This window comes from Monopterus albus, unplaced genomic scaffold (genome assembly GCF_001952655.1).
Source record: "Monopterus albus unplaced genomic scaffold, M_albus_1.0 scaffold62.1, whole genome shotgun sequence".
NCBI classification, from domain to species: Eukaryota; Metazoa; Chordata; class Actinopteri; order Synbranchiformes; family Synbranchidae; genus Monopterus; species Monopterus albus.
The window spans coordinates 2,468,811-2,485,860 of NW_018127942.1; the positions used below are offsets into that span (position 1 = coordinate 2,468,811).

The 17,050-nt window shown below is 40.9% G+C and overlaps 1 protein-coding gene across 3 annotated transcripts in view; it reads left to right on the forward strand.

Moving 5' to 3' along the window:
• mmut (methylmalonyl CoA mutase) overlaps positions 1-17,050 on the forward strand; it is a 62,504-nt gene that overhangs the window by 8,222 nt on the left and 37,232 nt on the right. For 2 of the 3 annotated variants that reach the window (XR_002275226.1, XM_020603753.1), the window contains exons 9-14: positions 2,123-2,238; positions 2,805-2,936; positions 3,046-3,193; positions 4,502-4,669; positions 5,201-5,316; positions 11,120-11,208. Coding sequence is in view for 2 of the 3 variants with exons in the window: in XM_020603753.1 (XP_020459409.1) it covers positions 2,123-2,238; positions 2,805-2,936; positions 3,046-3,193; positions 4,502-4,669; positions 5,201-5,316; positions 11,120-11,208 (769 nt within the window). In the remaining variant the exon portion in view is untranslated. Of the gene's footprint in view, positions 1-2,122; positions 2,239-2,804; positions 2,937-3,045; positions 3,194-4,501; positions 4,670-5,200; positions 5,879-11,119; positions 11,209-17,050 lie in introns of those variants that run through there. The other variant, XM_020603754.1, reaches the window with a different exon arrangement.

Consider the following 17,050-nt stretch of genomic DNA (forward strand, 5'->3'; position numbering starts at 1 on the left):
ACGGCCACCTGTCCATGCACTGGTCTGATACTCCGTCCAGTACTGGTATTATAAGGAGAAATTTTTGTATGGTTTCTAATCGAGGTTGTAGATGTTTATTTGCAGTGGACATCTGTCGCCATGGGAGGCCATTCACTGATGCAGAGGTGTTTAAGGAGGTGATGCTGTCCGTTTTGCAGGAGCTGTGTACTGATAAATCCATGGAAGGTCTGATAGCCTCAGTGAAACAGGTGCCCCTCTCGTATAGATGCACCGAGGCAGATATAGTTAAGGCACTCCATAAAGCTGAGTATTATTCCCTCGCTATTGATGAGAGTACAGACAGCACCGATGTGGCCCAAATGTGTGTTTATGTTAAGATACTGTGATGGCAAGTCATTTAAGGAAGAGCTGCTCTCTCTTATCCCATTAGAAGGCCACACCACCGGCAACATAATATTTGGCAAACTTGAGGAGCTGTTTAAGCAGCATGCATTATCATTTGAGAAAATTAATCTCGTTGTGACAGATGGTGCTCCTTCTATGGTGGGAAAGCACAGAGGTTTGGTGAGCAGGTTGAAGGAGGTTGTCCCTCACATACAAGCACTGCACTGCATCATCCCTCAGAGCGTCCTCTGTGCAAAGCTGAGCGGTGAGATAAAGGAAACCATGGATAAAGTGATGCGCATCATTAATTATATCAGAGGGACATCAAGCACACAACACCGTCTTTTCCGACAACTTGTGGCTGAGTCAGAAGAGGCTACACATGATGATCTGCTGCTGCACAATGATGTGCGCTGGCTAAGCAAAGGAAATGCCTTAAAACGCATGTGTGCGCTGCTGAGTGAAGTCAAGGCTTTCCTTACGACGAAAAACAATGTGACAGCAGCTGATCACCTTGCGCGTCTGGAAAACAACAAGTTCATGGCCACTGTAGCTTTTTTGGCTGATGCATTTGACCATCTAAACCAGCTCAATCTGCAGCTGCAGGGTCGAGACAAAGTTATTGTTGACATGGTAGAAAAGTTGTAGTCATTCATTAAGAAGCTACAGTTGTTTGAAACCGACCTGGCATCCAAGAGACTCCTACATTTTCTGGCATTAAAGGCACATGCGCCGGGAGAAGTGACAGAGCTGATGCTGGACTTCATCAAACTGCTGCAGAAAAACTTCATGGGCAGGTTGGAAGACTACTCCATCTCAAAAGACCTCATTGCTTTTGTGTGTGATCCTCTCGGGGCCCCGCCAAGTCCAACATTCTCTTCAATGGTGAAGAAAACCTTGCCATCTGTAGATGAGGCAACGTTTGAAATGGAGTGAATTGATTTCCAAGCATCCTCCCTGGTCAGCACTGCACTACAAGGCGCTTGAGTCTGTGTGTGCATTCTGGCTCGCGTGCTCTGAGGATTACAGCACACTCAAGAAGCTTGCTTTTTATGTGCTTACTATGTTTCCTTCCACCTACACCTGTGAGGCAACTTTCTCGTCAATGAATGCCATAAAGACGCAGGAGAGAAACCGAGTGATGCATAAAAACTTGCAGAATGCCCTGCACATTAAAATGACATCTCTAACACCAGACATACAGAAAATGGTGAAAGAAGGGAAATACCAGCTTTCCCACTGAGTCTTTAAAATGTTGTAGTTATCGATCCGTTTTTTTTAGTGCTCATATTGGCCGTTCTGTGTTTCTGTCTTTTAGGATCACGTTGAATCCCGCTTCAAAAGTCCTCCAGATGAAGCAGTGGTCACTGGTCATAAAAACAAATGCATCATAATAATTAAGTTGTTATAATAATAAAGGGTGGACGCTGTTCGTGTGACTCAGACTCATGCTATATAAATATAACGTTTCAAAATTCATCCGGCGGGCCAAAAATATTTCAGGGTGGGCCAAGATTGGCCCATGGGCCGGACGTTGCCGACCCCTGCTGTAGACAGTTGTAAGGTATTTATATAGTTTTTTATGATGGGATTTTTTAAACATATTTAAAATGTAATTTCTTTTGTTGATACCTTCCAGGTACACATACAGTGTATGTAGAGAATCTGAGAATCAGTAGTATAGTACATGGTGTCAGCAGGGCAGATTAAAAACTCTGTATGCCATGTTTAGGTCATGTCACCTCCATTGTTTTAGGTGAAAGAAAGTCGGGACCCTGAGGCAGCGAAGAAGTGCCTGGCAGCCATCGAGGAGTGTGCCCGAACCAGGGAGGGCAACCTGTTAGCCCTGGCTGTGGAGGCAGCCCGAGCCAGGTCAAACCTCACACAGCCACTAAAGCCTCTGACTACAATGATCACTCTTATGTCTGCATCAGTTTAGCTACAAATACTAAATGTGTCGCATGGCTTTTCATCATTGTTTTAGACTGAAATGACACTGGCCTGTTTGAGTAGTGTGTGAAGAGCCCGCTTGCTGACTGGGATCTAAACATCCCATGATATTTTATCTCAATATAATATGCTGTATGTATTTCATATGATCACAAATGACTGAGTAATTTGCATTTCAGAGGTAGACTTACAAAATACCCTGAATTTACATAAATGTTTTATTACTATCTTTGCAATAGTGACATTTTAGACTACAGATTGTCTTTGTACCATGTGACACAGATACTAACAGTGCACTGCAGTATCTCACACAGATAATCAAACATGCTACAATAAAATTTGAAAGTCTGCAATGGCAAAAATGTGAGTCTTTAGTTAATAATGGATGTGTTTAAATGAACTGGCATAGAATAAATGACTGCACTGCATTATTTATAACTGGAATGTGAAAACCTATTGAGGAAGAGGCTGTCTACTCCTTTCTACAGATGTTCTGTTGGAGAAATAATTGATGCCATGAAGAAGGTGTTTGGTGAACACAAGGCCAGCACCAGGATGGTGAGCGGGGCTTACCGCAGCGAGTTCGGGGAGCATGAAGAGATCACCCTGACCCACAACAGGTAGAACGTAGCAAAGCTCAACAGTAGCTGGACTGTCATGAGAGACAGACGATATCTTGCATTTCAGGCATAGAAAAAGTTTTGAAAATTTTTATTTTCCAAATCACAGAGTTGCCGATTTTAAGAAGCATGAGGGCAGGAACCCTCGACTGCTGGTGGCAAAGATGGGGCAGGATGGCCACGACAGAGGAGCTAAAGTCATCGCCACAGGGTTTGCAGACCTGGGCTTTGATGTGGACATCGGACCACTGTTTCAGGTCAGTGTCATACAGTAGACCGGAACTCGTCATCTTCTGCCTACGCCACCTCAGCCAAGTTTAAGATAACATGTGAGAGACAGTGTTCATGTAAATCTACCTAGAACGTACCTTTCAAGAGATCTTTTCACATAAACTGCTTGTAAAAAAAATGCTGTTTGCAAAATAAACAACAGGAACATTAGCAGGAGCTTTGTCCTGACTAACCTGAGAGGAATGCAGTCAACTATAATTAAGGTTATTAGATGCACCCATGTCTGAAATGTCAGGCTTTGCCTATTTTGCACCTCCAGGTAGAAAGCTTGACTAACTCCTAATCCTTAGACATTTTTAAATACATGCCATTCAGAATATCCATTATAAATAACATGGAAATAAGGACAAACTTTCAATTAAAAGTTGAATGTTTGTGGCTTTATTCAACTAAATAATGCTGTATATGTTTTATATTTTTATTATGTGCCTGCAACAGTCAACATGCAGTTTATCTGCCTTACAACTGTCTGTATAAGCTCATGTATTTGTAGCTTCCAGTGCACCTGACTTGAGCAGAGCATCTGACAGTCTGGATGTTTGGTACAACACTGTAAGAAGGAACAAGGTCAAAACCAGGGCATCCCTAAGTCTCTAAGTATATCACAATCACAAGGCTACAGCTAACAACATTTGAATCACTTCGGTTTTCTAACCTTTTATAAAAACTACATTGTGAAATTTTAAGGTGTTTACAGTCATTGTTTAGGAATTGACCTAAGCTGTCTAACTGCATAAGGTATTTTTTTCAAGCTGTTTGTGTGAAAACCTCTTTCTTGAAAGGTAAACTCTAGGTAGAATTACATGAACACTGTGTCTTGCAGGACTGGGTGTAACTAATAAGCTGCCAGCTGAGTGTGTTTTTCAAAGACCTTCATGTGAATCTGTGACCCTCCGCTATGGACGGAATAAAGGAAAAACACATGCAGCTTTTGAAAACAGACCCCAGGGACATCCAGCGTACCAAATTTTGGCATAAGGGATGGTGACTATTTACATTAACAAATGAGTAGACTGTTTGATGTAAGCAACTTGTAACTGATCAACGTTACTGAAGCCTGCAAGTAATTAAGTAACTATTTTGTGCTGAACCTGCTACATAATCCAAAAGCCTCTATAAATATGTAATTTGTGCTATTTACAGCATTCATTGGTAGCTTAATTAACAGGATTGTTTCAAATTGAGCAGTGAAAGCCAAACAGAGAAGATCAGATTTTCCTCTGTTTTGCGCTTTGTGGTGATGTTTTTTCATTACTGACTTTTGGGGCGGGCAGACGCCCCTTGAGGTCGCCCAGCAGGCAGTGGATGCAGACGTACACTGTGTTGGGGTCAGCACCCTTGCCGCAGGACACAAGACCCTGGTCCCAGAACTCATCAAGGAGCTACGGAAGCTCAACAGGCCAGATATCCTCGTCATCTGCGGCGGTGTAATCCCACCACAGGTAACCTCTGGCCCTCATTACAGTCCACAGCAACAGCACAGTCGTTGGAATTGTTATAACAGATTTGACTTTTGCATGCTTGAATTGAACTAATGACTGTGTGCATACTGTTAGTGTGAGGTAGCTTCATCCTGCTTGACTTTCGCTGCAGGTGTGGACACAGATGCAGCGCAGTCGTACATTTTTATCTGTATTTAGAAAGCTAATATTTTAAGTTAGATGTATGTGTGCAACATTTTGGTCCCAGATAATTTGATCTTCAAATGAGCCTTGGAAAGGCCGTGTGAGTTTCTGGTATCATTTTGGATTACAACATTTCCCACCCTGAGCTAGTAGTCATGTTGATAATGCCACAACACCGTGCGCCTCTAGCTGTGCGTTTTTAGAAGCTGAGCCTCACGGTAGCAGCATTAAGTGGTCAGTAGAAAATGGAAAATTCCACTACATCCCTCCCAGGCAAGTTCAGCCTGTTAGCCTTTACAGTAGCTGTGGTTCATCCAAACTGTGTTCCACCTTTGTGTGTGTATGCAGGACTATGAGTTCTTGTACCAAAGCGGTGTGTGCGCCATCTTCGGCCCAGGAACCAGAATCCCACAGGCTGCGGTGGAGGTTATTGACAACATTGAGAAGAGTCTGGAAAATATCAGGCAGGCTATGTAAACTCTTAAAGAAACACTTCAACAAGAACTTGTTACTCATGCTGTCAACAACAATGTTACACGTGCACAGAATCAGCTTGTTTTATAGCTTGAGGCTGTGAAAACCAGACATCGTTCCCCACTGTGAATTCACAGCAGGTCCTACAGATCAATACAAACTGTTGGGGAGTTGTGATTCTAATAAAATTGCAATCTCTGTGTATCAGATTTGATTTAAATCAATAGTATCTTCACATGTTCCCACTTTTAGCCCAGGAATGTTACAAAGAACAAAAACAAATCATCAAGTACCACAACTTACAGTAGTGTTTGTTCATTGTTCAAAATCTAAAGAAATACACATATAATCACACAGTTTGTTCTGTTCTGTTGGATAAATGGTGATTGAAATATTTCCCTCTGTGCAGAAGGCTTATGTGTGAACTGCTTTGGTGACAGGGCTCAAAATAGCCTGTAAACATCCATGAAATTCCAGAATATACAAACCCCAATTCCAATGAAGTTGGGACATTGTGTAAAATGTAAATAAAAACAGAATACAATGACTTGCAAATCCTTTTTGACCCATATTTAATTGAATACACCACAAAGACAAGATATTTAATGTTCAAACTGATAAACTTTGTTTTTTTGCAAATATTCACTCATTTTGAACTTGATGCCTGCAACTCGTTCCAAAAGAGCTGAGACAGGGGGATTTTTTTACTACTGTGTTACATCAACTTTCCTTTTAACAACACTTAAGTGTTTGGGAACTGAGGACACTAATTGTTGAAGCTTTGTAGGTGGAATTTTTTCCCATTATTGCTTGATGTACGACTTCAGTTGCTCCACAGTCCAGGGTCTGCGTTGTCGTATTTTGCACTTCATAATGTGCCACACATTTTCAATGGGAGACAGGTCTGGACTGTAGGCAGGCCAGTCTAGTACCTATACTCTTTTACTACGAAGCCACGCTGTTGTAACACGTGCAGAATGCATTGTCATGATGTCTATAAAATGTCCCAAAACAATGAAAAACATCCTTTTCATTTCCACAGAGCTTATGGTGACATCCTTTTCATTGATATGGTGGTGACAACATTTTCATTAAAGATCTCACCTGAGCTGAAAACCCTCAAAATACACTGTCATAGTACACAAAGTACACAAAACAGTGGAATCCCTGGCAGTTTCGCTTTAAAACATATAATCTCTTGTCAATATAATCAAAATGGTCAGATTATCTGTCAGATTTACTAATTGACGAATCATTTCAGAGCCACATAGAAAGAACGGTGAACAGAAATCATTTATCACTAAAATGTTGCAAGTCAGAATATCACCACTAGAGAGCAGGATTGTTCATCTCATTTATTCCTTGTACTCAGCATATGATCATGTGCAGTTTTGATACCGATGACTTATACAGATTAAAGGGAAATATAGATTTAATGCTGGGCCAAAAGTGTTACTTTTTCAGTCAGCCAAATGAGTCTGACAAAGAAAACGGTAGAAATCATATAAAGGACTGTTAGTTCATCTGTGGACCTCACTTGGTATATACCCATATCCTCTTATTCAAATAATAAATCATAATTGCATGAATGAAGAATAATATGGTGACTATGATAGTCCAAAGAATAGCCTAGTTCTCTAATTTGTTACTTCCTAATCACCAGTGTTAGTTGTGGCATCAGGTTAATCCCACAGTCTATTAAGTAAACCACAACAACTCCTGCTGTGGCACTGTAAATAAACCTCTGTTGAAATTTATTGGTGGCAGCATTCTGTGACCACTAATGCAGATAAAGTTTCAATATTTATTTTTCACATAAATAATCACACTCATTCTGTTTAAAAGAAAAAAAACTGAATGCTCAGGAGATTCATGATAAATTTAGTTTCCATGTGAGAGTAAAAACAACTTTGACTGGAGCGATGTTTTAACAGGGCAAGTGAATTTTGGCACCACCAAAGGCACTTTCCTGTATTTCTTTTTCAGAGGGGCTACATACAACTCAGCTTAATCAAGGCTGCCGTGCACAAAGGGGGTATTTGTTTAATCACTTTGGCACTGACAGAGGTATGCACAGACAACCTGGACTCACAGGCACTGCTTGTGTGTGTCTGCAAACATATGTGTGTTACTTCAGTGCCGTTCTGTGTCAGCTGCTACTGCCAGCAGCTGTCTCTGTCAGTCTGTTTCCATAAGAATTGTACTTTTTCATTTATTTTATTTTTATTTTTGAATGTGAGACAACACTACAGATGTACGAGAAGCCACACAGGCATAAATTGATACTTCGCTTGCACATAATAAGGATAATCACCCTTATTGGCCAAGTATGTTACACACATTCTCACTCACACTTAAATTTATTCGCGCGTTCATATACATGCAAGACTGTGGATGTATGTATATGCATGACAGTATGGATAGACTATATGTGCAAGTGCTTCATACCAGTATGTATACATGTGCAAGTGAAGTATTCAATTTATCCCTGTAAGTCCTCTTGTATTAATGGGGTATAATCAACATGCTAGTTTAGTTTGTTAAAATGCTAATATGTGCAAGCTGGTACAAGTTGCTTGAAATGTTGTTAGTGTTGATTATTAATCAGAGATTCAAGGGCAGTCTGTGCCCCTAACATACACACCTTCCAGCCAATTGCATACAAATACTTCCACATTCCTGTCCCAGTCGCTTTTGTTTCTTCACAAAGCCCTCCCTCCCTGACATCTATTCTCCAGCTCTCTTCCACTACAATCTTGCTTCTCTACGGGGGATCCACTATGCCTGGAGCAGTGTGGATTCCTCAGAAGCCTCCCTCAAACCGCTGACCACCATCATCACGACTCCAACATGTCATGTATGAGCACAGATACATGACAACCACTCCTGGTAATCTCCCTCATCCCCTGGTCATGCTCCTCACCAAGCGTCATACTAGCCACTGAAGTGTTGTTGGTATTAGACATAAAACAAAGCATCAAGCAAATCAGAATTTTGACCAGATTATGGTGCTAGAAGAGAATCACTGACATGAACAAGAGTGTCTGTACGAAGGTTCATGTCTGCAGTATTTATACAATATTTACTGAGACATTTTACTCCACAAATGTGATCGTGGCACTAGAGGAAAGCTCAGGAGATCATCGAAGTCAGTGAGGTTCCATGAATGTCTGTACATAATTTCAAGGCAATGTATTCAAGTTGAGACATTTCAGTCTGGAGCAAAGTGTTGATCCAAACAACAGATCGGGATTTTCACCCCTGAAGCCATTCTGCTACCATGGCTAAAATAGCATGGGCCAGATGTTACAAGGAATAAGAAAGTACTGTATGTGTTTCTTGCTACAGGCATTTTTTGTCCAGCATTTATGTTTGGGAAACTTATAACAAAGAACTAGCAGCTGTATTAGGATCTTATAAGAAATCCCTTAAGTCATTGATGTCAGATCCTATTTCATTTTCTGTGGATGGCTGTTTGATCAAGTGATAGGACAGCCAACACTTAAGAGGTACAGTATCTGCCCTGCAGCCGTTCATTATAAGGCTTTTATTTGTGTTATTTTCAGCATAGTCACCCACAAAGGTTTGACTCTAACCTGTCAGACACAATTTGAAAAGAGCAATAATGACATGCAGCATAAAAGATCTTCAGTACTCACCTGAGGGTCTGACAGCACACTGTGAGCACAGTGGTCCACTTCTACTATATGCTGACAGCCATGAAGCAAAAGAGAAGTCATATGAGGAACCTGATACCTGTTGACACAGTGTTTAAATGACAGTGTTCCACAAACATGGAAGCAGTGGGCCTCCTCTGGGGACTTGTATGAGCTGCAGATCCTGTGCACAGTTTAAATAGCTTGTAGATGATTAGACGGATCAAATGGCCAAGGAATAAAACCACAAAGGGCTGCGCTATTCGCTGCGAAAACATTAAGGTGCTCATTATGATTACTTAGGACCTGTTGACTCACTAAAATTGCTGTGAAATTGGCCATACTGTTGAGGAGTGCTGTGCCCAGACAGACAGTAATTGCATTTCCTGTTAGTTTCTGACTTATCCTCTCTTGCCTTGTGTGTGTATGTGACTGAACATCTATTTCAGCTGCCTTTGATCAGAGAGTGTAGGCTGAACTGACTGTAATAGAGTGAAGTCCTAAAACCCGGAATTGAGTGAGCATGTTTGCACTTTTGAAGTCAATGGGTTTTTGGTCTGTGGTTCACACCAGGCCAATACATTTTCACATTTTGTTCTATGATATAAAGTAAGTCAGTAAATACCCGACTTGTGATTTTTTTATGCTTTTATGTGTCTTAAAAAAAGGCAGCTGCTAACAAGTGGCTAACAGAGTACAGAGGCTGATGGGGATATTAAGCATCATCACAGAGAACACAGAGACTCATGTACTCACTAGTCCGACTTTATACAGTCTCGTTATGTTTAAACTCGTACACTTACAAACTATTGTAACTGACACAGCCTTGATCACTAGATCAGGTCACGCTGAGAGGAAAGGTTTTTGTAGAAGAGGTAAGCGAGCTGAAACAAATTACACGCTGACGTTGAAGTCATGGGAATGTGGTGTAGTTTGTTTATAGCCTAACAATAGCTACTTCTGGTGATTGCATTTGGGCTTTAAAAATCATAAAGGTGCTGTTCACCTGTGATGATTATCTGTCTGAACAAAATATATAAGTGTCATAAACTATTGTTTGTGACAGATCTTATTTTCTGCAATAATCCAAAAGCCTATGAAAAAAAAAATCCCATTGGCTTTTTGTCAAGGGAACCAGGGGGATGCTAACTTCTGAGTTGGCCTACAAAAAATAATCCCTACAGCACACTATAATGACAGTCAAAAGAGATATTGCACACATAACACTCAAGACACGTACAAAAATTTCCAGAGAATGTTTTTGATTTGGATTTTATCACCATGAAAACACCTTTGCCCAGATCTCACAAAGCTCTTTCAGGTTTAGCTTTTACAGGATTGTCAAATGCCATTGATTGTCAGGAGAAGGTTTGCCTTACAAAGGTGATTTTAAAAGCAGAGTATGAGTTTGTATATGTATGTACAGTATGTCACATATAAAAAGCTCTGGCTCCTCCTGATGAGAAATGCAGCTACTCTAGAAAATGGTTGACTGCATCCAGGCCTCCTAATGGCAGTGAGCTGAGAGAACAAGCTCACTCCTCCATGTCCTGAAACTGGGGTTTGGCCAGATGCCATCACTTGGGGCTTGGCAGGGTGCAGTGACTTGGTGAGGTTTGAAACCCCATTAAAAATTGTCACTTTGTTTTAAGCAGCTGCCACAGCTGTGAGTCCCACATCCTTCTGGAAAACCAATCAGAGCCCCAGAGCTGGCTGGGGATTGGCCAGACGACATTCATACTGTGATTGCCTGAGTAGTTAAAGGTTGTTTCCCCCTAGATGACTTCAGGGTAATGAAGAATTTAAATTTTCTTGTCAGCTCAATTAAAGGCGTCTGTCCGGTGTGTCATTATTTATGAAACTTTAACTGCATACCTGACTAAACCATGATGGTTGTGTGTGGGCCAACCCAAAATCATATTTAGTGAATTTGCTACAGCTACGCACTTGACAGTATGAACAGCCAATTCTCAAGGTCACCTCACTATAACCTTCCTTTATCAGCTCATAGCTACATGTCCACTGCCCACTGAAAGATACTTATCAGTGTTTTCTTGTCATGCGTCAATCCATAGTGTATATTTTTTATGATTAACGACTGATTTATGACTGTATCTGCTTTACTGACAATCAATAGGAAGATCAACAGAAAGAAGGAGGGGACCTGGACTCCAACCACCAAAACCCATGTGCCTGAGCCTAGTGCGAGATGCATTGCGTGTGAAGGTCAGTGACATAATGTTCAATGAGGATAAAACAGAAGAAGGAGGGGACCTGAGCCTAGTGCGAGATGCATCGCATGTGAAGGTCAGTGACATAATGTTCAATCCAGGAGTCTTGCTGTAGGGATCTACTTTGGCGTAGGACACACACTATGCGCTGACCACTAACAGTTTCTCTGCACAAAGCCTTGACATATTGTTACAGTTTTGTGGAGGCACACATCAGCTACAGCTAGCGGTGTTGTGGATACAGCGTCTACGAGCATAGGCTTTGTTGCTATGCTGTAACCACTCACAGCCATATATTGAGTTTAAAAGTCAATGGCAACTGGATTTACTATATTACTCTCTAAGATGTTTTGCCACTGGTCTGAAAGGACTGATTGGTTGTTCATTAGTTCAATTTCAATACATTATTACATACATGTTATCAAAATTTGCAAATTCTCCAAAAGACAGCATTAAAAGTCTTTAAAACTGTAATATAGTGCTTCTTATCAGAAGCAGTTAAATGCAAAGAACACAAACATTTAACTGAGGCTGATTATCAATTTCTATGGTAATGTAACTTTTTATTTAATGCATTAAAATGATATCTGACTTAAGCCTGCATTAACCTTTTTAGCCACTTGGGGGCATCACAACAAGCTGTACACACATTGATAATTTATGACCTTATACGTTAAGCATGCTAGCAAACTGTTGTTTATTTACACATCCAGCATTTGCAACCCAGCATTAGCATTTGGAGTCATGATACCGACCACCAAGTCCAATAATCACTTTCCTTTATTATCAGAGTTGGTCACTGCTAAAATCTGAGGTAAGTATATGACGTTTAGCTGCTTAATGGTTGACTACTGTATATTTATCAGCTATCGCTTACTTTGTCATCTGTTCGGAAAGTGATGTAGTGTCTACCAGAGCTTTCTGGCTCAAAACTGTTGCCTGTTGCATCTGATAACACCACCGAGGAGACAGTAAAAGTGAACAAAAACAGAAGCCTCTCAGAAATTGTTGGCCAAACCAAAGACCAAAGCAATGAGCTAAGTGACACCACAAGGATCTGTAGAGCTGAGAGGAACTTACAGTGAAATGTCTTACTGAATGGCCACTGGATGGTGCCTGTTAGCTAGCAGTTTCTGTGTATATATGTGTATGCTCCCACATACTGTTGGTTCAACAGTTTTGTCTCGCTTGCTGGACATCAAGTTGGCAATTTAGCCCTTATAGCATGCAGATGGTTGGTGTCACTCCAAGGTAAACCTCAGCTCTGCCAGACAGAGTGCACACTACCTGCCAGCAGCCACTGCTCTATCATGGTCTAGTAGCACCCACCAACCCTATGCTTCGTAGTGGGCGTAGGCGTACAAATCCATACACACAGTCTAGTTCCTGTTGTGCTTCTGTCTTCAAATGTCTAGAGATGAGTATAAACAAGCCCAGGAACCCAGCTGTTTATTGTTACAGGTATATGCAGTCAAGGCCTAGCAACAGGGGTTGAAAACATGACTGTTTATTTTATATCCAGTTCTGAAGTGTGCCTGGAGACACAGGGAACAGGATGAATAACATATTTAGGAGGAAAGAGAAGACAAAAAGCAAAATAATCAACATCGGACCAGAAAGATGGGAAAGATGGAGGGGGTGTGCCAAGGAATTTTGGCACAATTTTGCAACAGCAGCACAAAGTTGTAAGACCAAAAAGTTAGTAGAAACATGTCCTTTTAAATCTCTATAAAAAATATTTTTAAACTGGGAGAAATGGAGTGTAAGGAAGGCAAACTGATTCTGTTTTCATTTATGACAGTTAAAATGTTTGGCTAGGCTGAGTGCCAGCCTGGAGGACAACCTACTGTAGATCCCCTGTTCTCGAGGGTCATTCAGCAGAGATCAGCCTAGCCTGCTGAAATCAAATCCAGTATCTCCAGCCCGCAACAACAATGTGGCAGAATGGCCCAAGGGTAGTGATACTATTATGTTGTTGTGTAGTGAGCTAACTCTAATGAGAAGTTTGAGCCCTGCCCTCGCTGTCTTTCTAGATCACATAGACATGTAAGGCCTGTCTAAGCAAAAGCCAGGTGCTTTATCCTAGCGTTGAATAGGCAGAACCTTGGCTAACATTAGACTGGCATATTAAATGAGATCTCATATCCTCTTTCATGTTTTAAACCTGTTCAACATCTTTGTCAAACACTGACCTGATGACAAAAGCAGATATCCTGTGATTGCAAAACACCTCTTAACTAGTATTACTCATGCGTGATGCCATTGTAACAGCCCCTCTGAAACTTCTCCAGACAGGAGAGTCAATTTGTTGCAAACAGAAGTAATGAGACACACACTACAGCAGATTAAAAAAAAAAACTGTTAGAAATTTTACACTGTTACAAGGCCTTGCTTAATCAGAATGAGCCATGGTTTTCAGATGGTATTTAGATATGTAAAGCTAACAAATGAGGCCTTGCTATTATCATAACAGACTCTTAATGTTATTTCAGCAGCCAAGTGTGTGTCTTTCTAGTGGTTAGAGCAACTTAGACATTTCCTGAGGCATGGACTAAGCATGTTGGGGAATAAGCATTCTCTTCTTAGCGTGTAATTGGAATATTATTGCCATGAAATAATAGTATGCAAAGTGCACAAATTCAGCATTTGACATGGATGTAATTCAGATCTTTGATATGTTGTAAGGCTTGTGTTGCATTTGAATTTGAACACTGATTTAGCAGCACGTCTGGATCTTCTTAAACTTCCAAAACCACTTGACCACATTATGCATTATCCATCCACTTGTAGCATTATGCACATTATGCAAGTTGTCTGCCAATGACTGCTATCAGTGATCCGATTTAGTCACAAATCACAAACCCCCTATGATGTCCAGTAAATATGGCCCAAATTCTCAGCATTTAACAATTTTTGTAGATTAAATCTGCACTCAGTGGTCTAGTCTTGTTCTATTCCATGTTTTTCCTTCCACTTCACACACATATCTCAGCTCTACATCAAGGAATGCATGTTTTTCAGTCACGCCCCTGTGCTCTTGACAGGTAGCAACTGCATGAGAGGACAGTTTGTCCTGAAGAGCCATGCAGGCTGCAGGGGCCCGTGTTTGACTTGGATGTCAATGAATAACATTGTATGGACAGAGGAAATTAAAAATGCAGGGATGTAATTTACTGAAGAGTGTTACTGATTTAAAAGCTTTTTCCCCTTCTTGTTGCTTTGCTTGAAGTTTTTCAAATTTGTCACAGCTGAGTGTGAACTGTGCTTCGTTGTATTGGCAATAACAAGTAAGGCAAAGCTGACATCTCTCTCTCCCACACCCTCTCTTCCCATTACTTCTTGGCAAAGACAGGACCATGCAAAGGTAAGCCTTCATGGAATCAAAATGCTAGACATGCCTAACTGATTTCACATTTCAAATAAGTGTGGCTTTATGCTATCCTGAGAAATGCAAAGGTATTTGCCCCTGCACTCAGACTATCAGTGTACTATTTGCTACTTTGCTGGGGTGTTGACTGATACCATGAACAGCATTCTCTGTTAATTGCTCTCACAGAGAGCATGTGTTGTCAGCTTGTACTTGCTGTGGGCGGTCCCCTGGTGTGAAACTTTACAGAGCAATCAAGCTTCCATGAAATTGGACCACCTGTCTTTAATCTATCTTTTTAGGTATGCCACTGAATCATAACATCAAAAACTGTAGATTTTTAAGCTTATTTTCTGCCAACCCCTGTGCATTGAGAAAAGCCATAATATTGACTAATGACAATGAAAAATGACATATTAGGAAGTAGTACCTCACCCTGTTAGTTGCTGAGTTAATGGAAACTGCACTTGGATTTTTTTTGTGCTGCTTTCTCCCTTTATAAACCTCAAATTTGCTGCTGGGTAACTCAACCACTTCCTCCCTTACTGTGAGATCAGGCAGTCAAGCAAGGTGAAGCCAAGCAGTGTAGGTGCTGCTGTGGCTTGCAAACAGCTGGCATGGTACTCACTATACCTTTGGCACTTGTGGGTGGGTGTCAACACTCTTGGCTAAACAAACAAGGCCAGTATCCAACCCACACCGCAGTCATGTATGGGGAATATAGCCAGAGCGCCACCTGGACTAGAGGAGGCCAATTAGCGTGATATTTATTTTCTTGAGCTGTAGTATCAGGATAAAATTAGTGCCTGCTCATATTAAAAACCATAATGTAATGCTACTCTTCACTTTATAGTAACTGTATGGTGTTGGGATCAGTGAGATGTGACAGATTTTTTTTTTATGGACTTCAATCCTGCTGCTCTCCTGCAGATGGTGATGTTGTCCTGATTTGAGATTATGCTCTGGCATAACCCAAGCCACTATGTGTGAGGCCTTTTTCCTTAATTGGTGACTTTTACCAAATCTATGCAAATGTCTCTCCATGTCTTCACCTTTTTGGGATAAAATTTGTGACTATTCTAACTGATTAAAATAAAGAAAGAAAACAAAAACAAAAATAAACAAACTGAAAATGAATAAAAATTACTTTAAAAAAGTTACAATATTTTTCCCTTTTCTTTCACTGATGTTTATTTCATTTTCACTGTTACTTTTTCCAGTCTTGCTGCTCAGATTTTCAGCTTCACCACCACTTTTTTCAGCTTCGCTGTTCAAATTTTCAGTTTTCAGTTTTTCAAATTTGTCTTTTCAGTGTCAGTTCTGGCACAAAGCTCTCGTGTGGGTGGGTGTTACAGGGCTGCCTTCTCTATTGGCAGCCAATGGCCAGGAAGTAGTGTCACTATTTATCATCCATCTGCCGTCTGGATCTATAATCCATCAATACATCAAATGTAGTCACTAGAAGATGAGTGGCCAAAATACAGTAATCGCCCTTTAAGTTGCATTAAAACAACTATGTGACTGCAGATATGCAGATTAATAGCGTGAATGTGGCAAGTATCTATGATACTTTCTGTGGTACCCACGTTAGCCTTTTAGCTTCTACAGTGACGTTAGCTGTTTATATAGACAGACAGACAGACAGACAGATAGATAGATAAGATAATCCTTTATTGTCATTGTAACACGTATAATGAAATTTTAGAGTGACCTCCAGTCGGTGCAGCAATAGAAAAAACATAACATATGAAATAAGACCATATAAAAAAACTTAACCGCGAGAAAAATGAAATAAACAACAGACCTCTCAGCATTCCATCACACACACAGGCATATTATATTTGAGCAGCATTGAGTGTGGTAACTGCTGTTGGGTAAAAACTATTCTTGAATCTAGCGGCCCTTGATTTGATTTCTCTGAACCGTCTACCTGACGGCAACAGTTCAAAGAGTGAACGTCCAGGGTGTGAATGTTCTGGGCTTTTTTGAGGCAGCAGGAACTGTGTAGTTCTTCCAGAGTGAGGAAAGGGCAGCTGACAATCTCCTGGGGCGTATTAATGACCCTCTGGAGCGTTTTCCTCTGAGCCACCGTGCTGCTGCTATACCATACACATATACAGTATGTAAGGATGCTCTCAATGGAGCACTGATAGAAGGACACCAGCAGTCTCTGGGAGATGTTGTTCTTCCTGAGCACCCGTAGGAAGTACAGTCTCTGTTAGGCCTTTTTAAGCAGTTTAGAGGTATTCACCCCCCAGGTCAGATCCTCCTCAATATGGACTCCCAGAAAGAAATATACTCAAGTTTACTCATGCTTATGCTTAGAAGTTGCCTGGAAAACGACCGACCATGTTGTGTTATATGTGACACATCTGTGTCCACTGCTGGGCGCACTTCTGGTTTTACTACAACAGGTAAAGAGCTTACATTACAATAAGCCCCATTACAATAGCTGCACCTAACACAGGGT